Genomic DNA, 14,027 nt, shown 5'->3' with positions numbered 1-14,027 from the left:
GTGCTATACCGAGGACACTGTGTGGTTATGTAGGACGCGTTATCCACACGATGAAGAAGAGAGGTGTCGCCAGACCAAGATCAGTGATGCCCTGCGGACTGGACTTCCATGTAAGTGAGTATAATAAAATCTATTTTTTTGTTTGTAGAGTGTGAATTGCGGACATGTAGACAGCATTCTTGAATGCTGTAACAGAGAGCTTACAGGTGCTGGCCATACTTTATAAAACCTTGTGCCAGGTTCTCTTGAAGCTCCATAGATTCTGCTGTCCACTGTCAGTTATATGTATACATGCGAAGAAACGGAGTAACAAATCCACCACAACAGTAAAATCAAGATAATTTTTATTTGACTAGTAGATATAAGGCACCTATAATGACTCCTGGAGTGGACCCTCTGGGTCGTGATACCAACCCACCCTGGGCGAGCTGACCTAGTGAGGACCACCCCCTATACAGGGAGCATCAGGGGCAGACCCAGGGGGATAAAGTACCACGATTGCTGGCACCAGGTGGCCGACTCAAAGGAAGCGTGAGAAACCGTGTCCAACAGGGCACACAGGGTACAGGAGTGCGTAAAGCGTGTACACGGGGTCGCAGGGTACAGGATAGTGCTAAGCGTGCACATGGGGCATGCTGGGTACAGGAGTGTGTAGAGCGTGTGCACGGGGACATGCAGGGTACAAGACAATACAGAGTGCGTACTAAGAGGCACGCCAGAGTACTAGACTATGCAGAGCACGTACTAGGAAGCACGCCAGAGTACAAGGTAGTGCAGAGCGTGTACTAGGAAGCATGCCAGAGTACAAGGTAGTGCAGAACGTGTAGTAGAAAGCACGCCAGAATGCAAGGTAGTGCAGAGCGTGTACCAGGAAGCACACCGGAGTACAAGGTAGTGCAGAGTGCATAGTAGGAAGCACGCCAGAGTACAATGTAGTGGACCTCAGTGTAGGGTTCGAGCAGGCTCACAGGATGCAGTGACGAGACACGAGACTGAATGTGGGGTGAAATATACTTTTATAAGTTTAAAGCCGCAAGGGCTAAACTGCTTCGATGAAACAAAAGGGGAAACACCTATTTGTCCTCGCAGGGACTCGTAAAACAAACATTCAAAACAAAAAGGGTCCTTATACTCTATAATGCACTTAGCCTCCCGGGCGTCGCTCGAGTCCACGAACACTCAGGGATTGTAGATGTGGCTGCCTTGTAATCCAAGATTTCACGGAAGGACTTGGGCTCGTCCGGCCCTGAAGAAACCAAAACGGTGGGGCGCAGCAGGCCCTGAAGGAACCGGAACGATGGGGCGCAGCAGGCCCTGAAGAGACTGGACGGTGGGGCGCAACGGGCCCTGAAGAAACCGGAACGTTGGGGCGCAACAGGCCCTGAAGAAACTGGTCGGTGGGGCGCAACGGGCCCTGAAGAAACCAGTACGATGGGGCGCAACAGGCCCTGAAGAAACTGAACGGTGGGGCACAATGGGCCCTGAAGAAGCTGGAATGGTGGGGCGCAATAGGCCCTGAAGAAACTGTTCGGGGGGATTAATCTCCCAGGCGTCCGTTTAAAGGCGCTCGTCCCCCAGCCAGGTCATGACGCAGTCCAAAAACATAAAATCTTAACAAACTCTGCTCAGTGTCCCCTCAGTAAGCGGGACAGGGGCTCTGCGGCCGCCTATAGCGAGGTGGCGTCCCCTGATGTCGGTAATGACGGGGTCGCAGCTGTGGGAGAAGACAGGGGGGCAGTGTCCTGGCCACTATACCGGATTGCTGTCTCGTCGCAGCGGTTGCCTGAGATCCCGGTCCTGTCACAGCACGGAGGGAATCAGCGGGCATCAATTTATCTGTATGTATCCGGGGAGGGACTCCCGGGAAGAGTCTCTTATGCGCCGCTCTTCGGACAGTCTCAAATTTTCCTTTGACAGTCTCCTGCCTGTCTCTCTTCCCCACACCGTCAGTTGCCACAGTCCTCCCCCTGCCACACGGCTCTCTCTCTCCTGTCAGGCTCTCTTCCAACTGCCACCTCAGCGCGTCCCCTGCTCCTTTTACCCTCGCCCCGCCCCCTGTTGCCCTGACAACTTCAGTCGCATGTCTCCCTTTGTAATCCCCCTGATGTGGTTTCTTCAACAACCCTGATGGCGGTCCCCCTGGTTCTAGCCCAATCACTGTATGGGGGTCCTCCTCCCCACATTCCCCCACCCTGTAAGCTCGCCAGTCCTCGGGCGAGGGTGTTAGTCTATTGAGATTGGTCTGTAAAGGTGTCAATATTTGTTGCCATACGAACTGGTCTTGTTCATACCGTTCGGGGGGTTTGCCGGCTGTTGACCGCTCGGAGCGTCTAAGTTCGACTGGGGTGGAATCTTCTGGGGTGGTGGACGTCGGTGAGCTGCAAGATGCCGGTGGGTTAATTGTGTCAACTGGCTCATTATTGGGTGGAGGGCCCTTGGGAACTGGAGGGAAATCCTCGTCGTCTGAGTCCCAGCATATGGACTCCGGTTCGGATGTCTTCGGGACGGGTTCCAGTTGCTTCGGGTCGGAAGAAATACACAGGCGTAACATATTACGATGCACAATGCGAGTGGGCAGTGTTTCATCCTGCTCGGGCTGCATTTCGTACACAGGTCCTTCTGAATGGATACGGCGTAGTACCCGATAAGGACTCTCTTCCCAACGTGACTCCAGTTTATTCTGGGGGCGTTGATCTAGTACAAGCACACGGTCCCCGCTTTGGAGATGGGGAGGGGAGGTTGTATTCTTCCCGGGGTGTTCCCAGTCTTGAAGTTTGGTATGTACAATTCGGTGAAGAGTTTGCAACCTGTGGCGATGATTTCGGACCCAAGACGACACTCCGGTCCAGGGCCGAGGCTCTTCGGGGTCCAACTCTACCTCCGTGATCCCTTTACCCTCTCGTCCGAACAGCAGGAAATAAGGAGTATAGCCCGTTACTCGATGTACCCGATTATTATAAACCCACACTAATTCAGAAACATATTCAGGCCAACGAGCTTTCTTGTCACTCTCCAGAGTGCGTAGCATTTGAATCAATGTCCGATTAAATCGCTCACAAGCCCCATTCCCTTGCGGGTGATATGGTGTGGTCCGGGATTTATCAATCCCATAAAGATGATGTAGTTCCTCCATAACTTTCCCCAAAAAACATGCTCCCTGGTCGGAATGTATGCGTTGAGGACAGCCGTACACTTGTATAAAATTTCTGCAAATTGCGGAGGCGGCTGACTCCGCGGTCTGGTCTCGAGTAGGGGTGACCACAGCGAATTTAGTGAAATGATCCACCATGACGAGGCAGTGTTCGTATCCCTGGAATGCGGGACCAATGTGCAGATAATCCACCGTCAAGAGCTCCAAGGGTTCTGAAGTCACAATCGTCTGTGTTGCGGCCCTCTGAGCAGGCGGTTTGGCCAATTCACATAAGCGGCAAGTACGACAAACTTCGTCCACAACAGCCGACAAGCGTGGGTGATAAACTTTCTGTTGTAACCATTGCAAAGTCTTTTTGACTCCAAAGTGGGCCCCTTTTTCGTGAGCCTCTCGAGCCAGTTCGTGTAGTTGAGCTCCGGGCGTAACCACCTGCCAAACAGTCGTTGAGGTTGTTTGCGAAGTGATCTTACGGTACAGTAATCCCCTTCGGATAATCAGTCTCTCCCATTGTCGCAGCATCAGCGACAGGTCTTGGGTCAAAGCTTGTCGTTGAGTGTCAGTGGGTAATTGACCAGCAGCGACCCATTTCCGGAGAAGTCCAACTTCTTCATCTTCTTGTTGCTGTTGTATCCACTTATTACGAGATTGTTCCAGGATGCCCCTGTGGGCCTCTGGGGAAGATACTTTTGCATCAACATTGGTGAGCACGGCAGCGGTAAGAGCGAACGGTATTTCCTCTCCTTCTAATTCTTCGTCTCGATTCTGTCCAGGAGTTGTATGTCGAATCCTAGAGAGAGCATCTGCATGAACATTCTCGGCCCCTCTTTTGTAAATAATCTTGTAATTGTACTTCGCCATTCGGGCCACCCATCGCTGCTCCAAAGCCCCCAACTTGGCGTTTTCCAAATGAGCCAGTGGGTTATTGTCAGTTCGCACTACCACCTCGGAGCCCGCTAGGTACTCTGCGAATCTCTCCGTCATAGCCCACACCACTGCGAGGAGCTCGAGCTTAAAAGAGCTGTAATTGTCAGGGTTACGCTCGGAGTCATGGAGTGAACGGCTTCCATATGCGATCACCCTTTCCCGGCCATCCTGAACTTGTGACAACACAGCTCCTAGCCCGTGAAGACTCCCGTCAGTGTGCAGGATGAACGGCTGAGAAAAATCCGCATAAGCCAACACTGGGGCATCCGAGAGTGCAGCCTTGAGATCTCGGAAGGCCTCTTCCTGAGGGTGTTGCCACTGGATTTTCCGCCCATTGGCCCCAGCGGGAGCCCCCTTCAGCAGGTCATGTAGGGCTCGAGCTCGACATGCAAAATTCTTTACGAAACGACGGTAATATCCAGCTAACCCCAGAAAAGCCCGCACGTCTTTCACCGTCTCGGGGGTAGGCCATTCCTGGATAGCAGCAATCTTCTCCCGGGATGGCCTCACACCCTCTGCCGAAACGACATGACCCAGATACTCAATCTGAGAGCGAAATAGGTGACATTTCTGAGGCTTCACCTTCAACCCGTACTTTTGCAGCCGGCTGAGTACCTGTCCCAACCGCTTCAGGTGGTCCTCGAAGGAGGCGGCATAGACGATGATGTCGTCCAGGTAGATCAACGTGGCCTCAAAATTGAGATCCCCTAGACATCGCTCCATCAATCGCTGAAATGTCCCGGGGGCGTTGGCCAGCCCGAATGGCATTCGATTAAACTCAAACAGTCCCATGGGCACTATGAACGCCGTCTTAGCTCTGTCCTCTTCTGACATAGGCACCTGCCAGTACCCACTGGCCAAGTCCAGGGTCGAAAAATATGTTGCTTTACCCAATGCAGACAGAGATTCTTCTATGCGGGGCAGTGGGTATGAGTCTTTAATAGTGCAAGCATTCAATTTACGATAATCCACACAGAATCGTAGTGTACCATCTTTCTTCCGAACCAACACGATGGGGGCCGCCCAAGGGCTTTGACTTTCCCGTATCACCCCTTTTTGTAGCATCTGAGCCAGCAAAGTTTTCACCTCCTGATAGAGTTGTGGCGGGATCTGTCGATATCGTTCTCGGATAGGGGCCGCTCCTGCTGTGGGGATCTCATGAGTGATGGCGGTGGTACACCCAAAGTCGTCCTCATGACTAGCAAATACTTCATGGTACTGTCCCAGCAATGCTTTTACTTGTGAAAGTTGGGCCGCAGTTAGTCCAGAAAGCTCGGCCCGCATCTGCTCCAAAATATTTCGGCCCTTCTCTTGTGTCGAGACTTCGTGGGCCTGTAGGGTTCGTATTGTTACCTCCCCGGGATCCTCGGGGTGTACTCGTAATTGAACCGCAGCACTTCTTCTAGAGGCTTTACTAGTTTGGCCAGTACAGTCCGTGCTTTCAGAATGATATCTCGGTCTTCAAGGTTAACGCAGCGGACCAGGGCGGTTCCTTTTCGCACCGTAGCGAGGGAACGGGCCACCAGTATGCCAGGAGGTAAGTGCTCTGAGTGACACGGCTCCACCTGCACCTCTACGCCTTCCAAAGGTATCGGGGCCCGAATTGGCAGGGCCACCACTGTCTGTCCAGGAGGCAGCACAAGCAGGGGTGCCGCTGTCGCGATGACCTTGCCCAGAGCCTCACCCTCCTGGCAGTCCCGATGCACCCGCGCACCTCGCACCAGCTGCTGGAATACCTGTCCCTGAGCTGTGCGAGAACCCCACTGCTTCAGTGTCCTTTGTGTGGGATCATTAAGCAACAGGTTACCAAACTCTTTTAAAATATTCATGCCTAGGGTGACGGGGTGTCGTTGATCAGCTTCTCCTTGAGTCAGCACCACCCCTCTGCGGCCGAGGGGTTTACCGCACAACGTCACATGCACCCAATGACCCCTGACCTGGAAGCTGAAGTGGCACTCATGGTGAGAAATAAATAAATAAACTTGGACCTGTTGCACCCAGAATCTGCCTCCATCGTGTCTCTGTTGTCATCTCTGCGCGGTATAAAAGTAGGACCACCCCCCCCAGCTCGGCACCCCACCACCGACACTACATTTGGCGTAGTCGGCAGGATCGCCGCCGCTAATACGCTATCTTCTGCGGCAGGCCTGCAACTGAAGGACTGAGGAAAACTTGGACTGCTCTATTTCGGATTATAAACACCTGTGGACTAAAAATTACTGACCTGTGGATTACAAATTGGGACGCTGTGTCGGATCTGTGTTGCTTGCAGAGGATCCAAGGCAGTAGCTGATTCTGCCCAAGATGGCGGTATTACTTCAGCGCAGAGGAGAGGTCCGGGTGTTTGCAGTTGTTCAGAATGGACTGGGACCCCCTCCAACGTACCCCAAAAGGAAGCAATATATGCCCGGAGACCGACGTTTCCATATATTGGACCCTGGCAGATGGATGGAAAGGTCTGCCAACGCCCCACCCAGCAGGAGGAGTGGCACAGAAGAAAAACTTGGCTGCGGCTGTCTGACGCCATTCGAGTGCTGCCCAACGGACGGTATGAGATGCTGCGGGTGTCGGGGCATCGGCCGCCTAGAGTGGCAATGGCGGCGAGAGATGGAGCTGCATCAGAAGTCATCTTCAGATTTACGGGCAGGCAGCGGGATGCTGAGCCGGGGAGCGGAGCCTGAGGGGAGTCAGCGAGAACGGCTGCCACCAATACCAGCAGAGGACTTCTCAGCGGAGCCCCCGAGTCCGGAGGGAAGGCCCGCAGGACAGTGGAGCAAGGAACGGAGGCTGCGGGGGAAACTGCGTGATGATGAAACGGAGGCCGCAGCGCCGGGGAAGGTGAGAGTACCCCCGGCCCTACCAGTGCCTCCGCAAGCGGCCCCCACCATTCTGCTGCAGCACGCTGCCCCCTGCGCACCGGAAGGCCTAGTTACCACGGGCCCCGTGGTGTATGCAGAGCTGAGCGAGGTCCCCGCTCATGTCCCCGAACTACCCCGCCCGGAGTCACCAGTGCAGAGCTCACCCAAAGAAGATGCTGCTGCGCTTTCCCTGCTAATAGCAGCTGCATTGTTGAAATCGGCCGTTACTCCGACTCCGTTGGAAGTAGTGGATGCGGCCTGTCCTGAGGCCGCGGTTATGCCGCTGCTGGAGTCGGCTGCGACCGATTTAGCGGGCCCTGTGATTCCAGCCCCCGAGGACCCGGTTCTCCCCATTTGCCACCTGACCCCAGCGGCTGCTGGGCCGCAGAAATCTTCGGCCGTTTCTGTCTTGCGGTCTTTTTCAGCGGAGTCCCGCCCACCGGACTCCAGGGCCCGTGCTGTTCCCTCCGTGTGGGAAGCGGAGGTGATCAGGAAGAAAAAGGCCCGGGAGCAGGAAGTGTGGAACCTGCTCCACACTCAAGGAGAGGCCGTCATGGAAAAGAAGAGGACTTGAATGGACACCCTCAGTATCCCCGTGGAGCCCTCACCTCTGTCCATTGAGAGTGGTATAGACTGTCAGGAGTTCGATGCACCGTTGTGCAGATTATAAGGACAGTTGCATTTAGAAAAAAGTTTTGTTGTTGTTTAACTGATGCAACTATTTTCTCTCTTTCTTTCTTCTTTCTATGTTCTTTATATACGAAAATATGTTTACCTGACAGAACGGGGATACGGAAAAGTGGAGGAGTGTCCAGGTCCAAGGAAGGGGGGGAGGAAGAAAGAGGAAATGCAATGTTATGTTATATTTTGGTTTTAAAAGTAAGAGAAAATGGAAAAAAAAAAATTATAAAAAAAATGGGTACTTGTGCTATTATAAAGTTGTATGATGTATAATATGCAAAGTAAAATGCAACAGGTCCGGGTAAGGGAAGGTCTGCGGGACCAAAGGAAAGTGTGAGATCCGGTAGGGATCTAAGAGTTGAGGTCTGGGAGACCGGGACGCCGACCATGACATGTAATTGAAAGAAGGAAAATGAATGGGAAGATGTGAGAAAGACAGCCGTCCTAGGTCAGGTCCCCGACACCACGGACACCCCTGAAGAAGGAAAGGCGGGCGCCGGCAATGATCTGGTAGGTGAGTGGCCTCGATCATGGCGTACCGGATAGTGAAAGGTAACAGTAGGGGAGAGTAGGGGAAAGATACACGCCGTAGAGAGAATACGGGTGTACCTTGCCCAATTTGAAAGACGTTGTCATGTGGCGTGCGCGCTGGTGAGTAGCAGTAGGCTGCTCAGAGCATAGTGCTCCCAGTATGGTTCGGCCCCCGCAGATAGTGGGTTTGGCTCAACTTCTGGTCCGACAACAGAATGTAGGTGTAGATTCAGAACGACGAAGGCAGGGATGACGATTGTCGAGGACGACAATGGACAAAGGAAGGGGGAGTGTAGGGAAGGTGACCTGACGGACGGACGGACTAGTCAGAGTGAAGAAAGATAGGTTTGCACAGTGTAGGTAGGAGACAGTGATTACAGTGGGGAAACAACTAGAAAAGTGTAGTGGACGTGCAGTACCTTGGGATGACCATTAGATGGCAGGGTGGAGTGTGAGCAAAGGACTTTACAGCAGCTTAGGGCTTTAGAAACCGTTGGTCATGGGGGGCGTGGTGACAGTTAGTGACAGTTTCAAGGAACCGGGGAAGTTATAAATACTGAGGGAGGGTTCCAGAAAGTTCCAGTCCCCAGGGGGAGCCCAGGTGACAGGAGGACTTCGCCAGTCTGTGTGCCCTGAGGAGAATCCGACCAAGGGGACTGAGGAGAGGAAACGTCAGGGGGTGGTCCTGACAGAAAGATACCGCAGAAGAGACGAGGCAGTGAGTGCCATATACCGTATTTGACACGACGACTGACCAGTGAAAGCGCTGTTGGTTATTGGGCCTAGGGCGGCCACAGTGGCGTACCTGTCAGGAGCGTCGAACAAGTGAAGGAGGGACAGTACGCATATGTACGTCCCTATTGTAAAAGTACGGTGTGTAAACGGCTCTGGAAACGGAGGGCCGATAAGTGAAGAAACGTGCGGTGTGCTGCGGAGGCCGTCAGGCGGACGGCAAGTAATGAAATAAACTTGGACCTGTTGCACCCAGAATCTGCCTCATCGAGTCTCTGTTATCATCTCTGCGCGGTACAAAAGTAGGACCACCCCCCCCCAGCTCGGCACCCCACCACCGACACTACACTAGGAAGCACGCCAGAGTACAAGGTAGTGCAGAGCGTGTACTAGGAAGCATGCCAGAGTACAAGGTAGTGCAGAACGTGTAGTAGAAAGCACGCCAGAATGCAAGGTAGTGCAGAGCGTGTACCAGGAAGCACACCGGAGTACAAGGTAGTGCAGAGTGCATAGTAGGAAGCACGCCAGAGTACAATGTAGTGGACCTAAGTACAGAGAGCGACCATGCAGGTACCAAGGAGGCCTAGCAAGGAAGCAAGAAAATAATCAGGCGCTGCCTACAGGAAGAGGCCACCTGATATAGGGATTGCGCGCTGAGATTTCCGGGTCAGGTCCTCCAGGACCATAGAGACGTCAAGGTCGTGTGGGCACAGTCAGATCTGCGGGTTGTGCGCAAGCGTGCCCAGAGCCAGGCGCGCAACCGCAGAGTCAAGAATGCGCGGCATGCGCTCGCACCCTACGGGACCCTAGCGCCGGCCGCGAGACTGGAAATGAAGATGTCAGGCGGTGTGCTCCGGCTCTGGAGGCACGTGGTGAGAGCGGCGTAACAGCACCAAACAACAGACATAAAAAGAGTCATATCAAAGACAGGGTTTCAGTTAGACAAAGACTCAGGTGCAGCAAAATACGTGCAATCAAGCAGCACAACCTAGCAAGATAGGGTAATAGGATATACAGTTTCCAATAAAGTGACAGTGCTTCAAGTATAACCCAGTATAGTAAATCAGTGAAGCAATGAATAGCCGTGTCAATTTAAATATAAAGAATGTCGTATATTGTATAACATAGTAAGAGTCATAAGTGCAATCATATAATCCCTTTAAAAATATGAAACTTTAATAAACTGAGGTAAAAAATACCCCACTAGTGCAATAGCACAATTAACAAACACTATACAATAATAACCTACGGTAGCCCTACACTAGCCTGCTTTCCCTTCCTGACAGTGGAGGTTGGCACCCTAAAAGAAACTATTTGGCGCCCCCACTCCACGGCGGCTGTCTCAGACTCGCCCTAAATGACCCTTATAAACTACAGGTGGGGAAACAATAAGCAAATAAAAGAGAAACAGAAACAGACACAGTGTTTTTGTGTGCTTTAAGTTTGCAGCTCTGTGTCCTCAACAGAGCTTGCTTTGGTGCACTCTGGGTGCAGTTAACCCCGTGCACATTAACGCCACAGTGCTCTGCCTCTCTAGCAGCGATCATTTCACCTGCCGCACGGTGGACCCGAGTGGCGAAGGCACTTTAATTATTTTTTTTTTTTAGTGCCTTCCGCCACTCCTAACATTAAGACCAGATTCCTGTACAGGAGATAAAGGGTGAAGGCCGTAGTTCCTCTGGAATGTGCCAGATGGAGTGGCTTGCAACAAGTACCTATCAGAGAGTGCATGAGATGGAATCACCTAACACAACTGATTACAGGCCTCTTTAGGAGTCTCTTTAGAAAATGTAACTGTAAATGATTGGTGACAAACACAGTGAAACATGAACCTACAGAGAAGATGGCAACAATACAGAAATGGAAATTTGAAAGAGCAAAACCTGGTGACCTAACACCATGAACTATCAACCTTAATTTTGAAGTTTATTGTCTTAGTTTAATAATTGAATTTTTATTACAGTTTGTATGGAAATGTTATAAAGTATGTAACAAAATACATATTAATATAATTTAAATGCAGTGTTATATAAAAATAATTATGGTAAATCCATTTTATTTTTGGCAGGTGACAGTACCGGGAGCTTTAAGAGACATGTGATATTCTCAGATTTTACAGCTGCTAATCATAGTAGCACATCTGATACATGTGAAGAACGTGTAACTTTTGCAGATACACCTCAAGGTCATCTAAGAAAAAATCTGTCACCTGATCCTTTTCAACAGGTTCTCTCTTCTGCTCCATCAAAGACAAATATGCAAAATGAAAGTCAGAGAAGTGCTGTTAAAAATGAAATAACTTACAGAGGGAGGAAATCATTTTCATGCTCAGAATGTGGAAAATATTACAGTCGTAAATCAAGCCTTGTTAGACATCAGAGAAGTCACACAGAGGAAAAACCATTTTCATGTTCAGAATGTGGGAAATGTTTTAACCAGAAATCAGATCTTGTTGCACATCTGAGAATTCACACAGGCCATAGGCCGTTTTCATGTTCAGAATGTGGGAAATGTTATAGTGTGAAAGCCAAACTTGAAATACATCAGAGAATTCACACAGGAGAGAAGCCATTTTCATGCTCTGAATGTAGAAAATGTTTTGCATACAAATCAGATCTTGGTAGACATCAGAAAATTCATTCAAGGCAGAAGTCATTTTCATGCTCCGAATGTGGGAAATTTTTTAAATACAAATTAAGTTTTGATAAACATCAAAGGATTCACTCAGGAGAGAAATCATTTCCATGCCCAGAATGTGGGAAATGTTTTAAATTGAAAACAAATCTTGTTACACATCTAAGAATTCACACAGGGGAGAAGCCATTTTCTTGCTCAGAATGTGGGAAAAATTATAGTGAGAAATGCATACTTGTAAAACATCAGAGAATTCACACAGGAGAGAAGCCATTTTCATGCTCCGAATGTGGAAAATGTTTTAGATTGAAAGACCAACTTGTATTACATCAGAGAAGTCACACAGGGGAAAAACCATTTTCATGTTCAGAATGTGGGAAATGTTTTACCCGGAAAACAAATCTTGTTACACATCTGAGAATTCATACAGGACATAAGCCATTTTCATGTTCAGAATGTGGGAAATGTTATAGTGTGAAAGCCAAACTTGAAATACATCAGAGAATTCACACAGGAGAGAAGCCATTTTCATGCTCCGAATGTGGAAAATGTTTTACATACAAATCAGATCTTGGTAGACATCAGAAAATTCATTCAAGGCAGAAGTCATTTTCATGCTCAGAATGTGGGAAATGTTTTAAATACAAATTAAATTTTGATAAACATCAAAGAATTCACTCAGGAGAAAAATCATTTCCATGCCCAGAATGTGGGAAATATTTTAAATGGAAAACAAATCTTGTTACACATCTGAGAATTCACACAGGAGAGAAGCCATTTTCATGTTCAGAATGTGGGAAAAATTATAGTGAGAAATCCATACTTGTAAAACATCAGAGAAGTCACACAGGAGAGAGGCCATTTTCATGCTCAGAATGTGGGAAAAGTTTTCATCAGAAAGCAAATCTTGTTGCACATCAGTCAACTCACACAGGGGAGAAGCCATTTTTCTGTTCAGAATGTGGAAAATGTTTTAATCTGAAAGCAAGTCTTGTTAAACATCAGAGAATTCACACAGGAGAGAAACCATTTTTCTGTTCAGACTGTGGGAAATGTTTTAGGCAGAAATCAAATCTTGTTTCACACCAGTTAACTCACACAGGCAAGAAATAATTTTCATGTTCTGAATGTGGGAAAAGTTTCATTAGTAAATTAAGTCTTGTTTTACATCAGAGAAGTCACACAAGGGAGAAACCGTATTCATGTTCAGAATGTGGGAAATGTTTTAGGAATAAATCAGAACTTTCTATTCATCAAAGAACTAACAGGGGTTAATGCCATTTTCATGCTCAAAATGTGAGAAAGGTTTTAATTGGAAAGCAATGCTTATCTTATCACACATCTGAGAACTCACACAGGGAAGTAGCCATTTTCTAAATTTTCACTGACATGTAGTAGAAAAACATAAGTAATAATAAAATCACTCGTCTACAAAAGAAAGGGAAAGCAATTAAGTGCACTAAATGATTATTAGAAAATTATACAATTACCCATTACCATTTGTTATTGAAAACTAATGTCACGGTTCCTAGAGTGGACCCACTGGATCACGGGACCGACCGGTCCCGGCGAGCTGACCAGGTGGAACCGCCCCCTATACAGGTAGCATGAGAAGCAGGCCCGGGGGGTAGCTACACCGCAATGGCTAGTACCAGGGACCGACTCGTAGGAGACAGAGACCAAGGCGGCGCAGGTTGCGCACTGGTAAATGTGACGGAGATCAGGGCAGAGCGCGTACCATAGAATCATAGAATCGTACAGTTGGAAGGGACCTCCTGGGCCATCTGGTCCAACCCCCTGCTCAAAGCAGGATTCGCTAAATCATCCCTGTCAGATGTCTGTTCAGCCTCTGTTTGAAGACTTCCATTGAAGGTGAACTCACCACTTCTCGTGGCAGCCTGTTCCACTCATTGATTACTCTAACTGTCAAAAAGTTTTTTCTAATATCTAATCTGTGTCTCCTCCCATTCAGTTTCATCCCATTGCTTCTAGTCTTTCCTTGTCCAAATGAGAATAAAGTTGATCCTTCTACAATGTGACAGCCCTTTAGATATTTGTAGACAGCTATTAAGTCTCCTCTCAGTCTTCTCTTTTGCAAACTAAACATTCCCAAATCCTGCAACCTTTCCTCATAAGACAGGGTTTGCAGACCGGTCACCATTCTGGTCGCTCTTTTCTGAACTTGCTCCAGTTTGTTGATGTCTTTTTTAAAATGTGGTGCCCAAAACTGGACACAATATTCCAGATGAGGTCTGACCAAAGAGGAGTAGAGGAAATAATGACTTCACGTGATCTAGACTGTATGCTTCTGTTAATACATCCTAGAATTGCATTTGCCTTTTTTGCTGCTGCATCACACTGTTGACTCATATTCAGTCTGTGATCTATTAGTATACCCAAGTCTTTTTCACATGTGCTGTCACTTAGCCCTATTCCTCCCATTCTGTATATGCTTTTTTCATTTTTATTGCCCAGATGTAGTACTTTGCATTTCTCCCTGTTAAAAACCATTCTTT

The 14,027-nt window shown here is 49.0% G+C and overlaps 1 protein-coding gene across 1 annotated transcript in view; it reads left to right on the top strand.

Moving 5' to 3' along the window:
- Positions 1-12,776, top strand: part of LOC141073546 (uncharacterized) — a 51,902-nt gene extending 39,126 nt beyond the window's left edge. Inside the window, exon 8 of the mRNA XM_073560812.1 lies at positions 10,946-12,776. Coding sequence (XP_073416913.1) covers positions 10,946-12,624 — 1,679 coding nt within the window. The 3' untranslated portion in view covers positions 12,625-12,776. The remainder of the gene's footprint in view (positions 1-10,945) is intronic.
- The last annotated feature ends 1,251 nt before the right edge of the window (positions 12,777-14,027 follow it).

Source organism: Dendrobates tinctorius, unplaced genomic scaffold (assembly GCF_039654945.1).
Source record: "Dendrobates tinctorius isolate UK_male_01 unplaced genomic scaffold, ASM3965494v1 ptg000014l, whole genome shotgun sequence".
NCBI lineage: Eukaryota > Metazoa > Chordata > Amphibia > Anura > Dendrobatidae > Dendrobates > Dendrobates tinctorius.
This window is presented reverse-complemented; position numbering and strand designations above follow the sequence as displayed.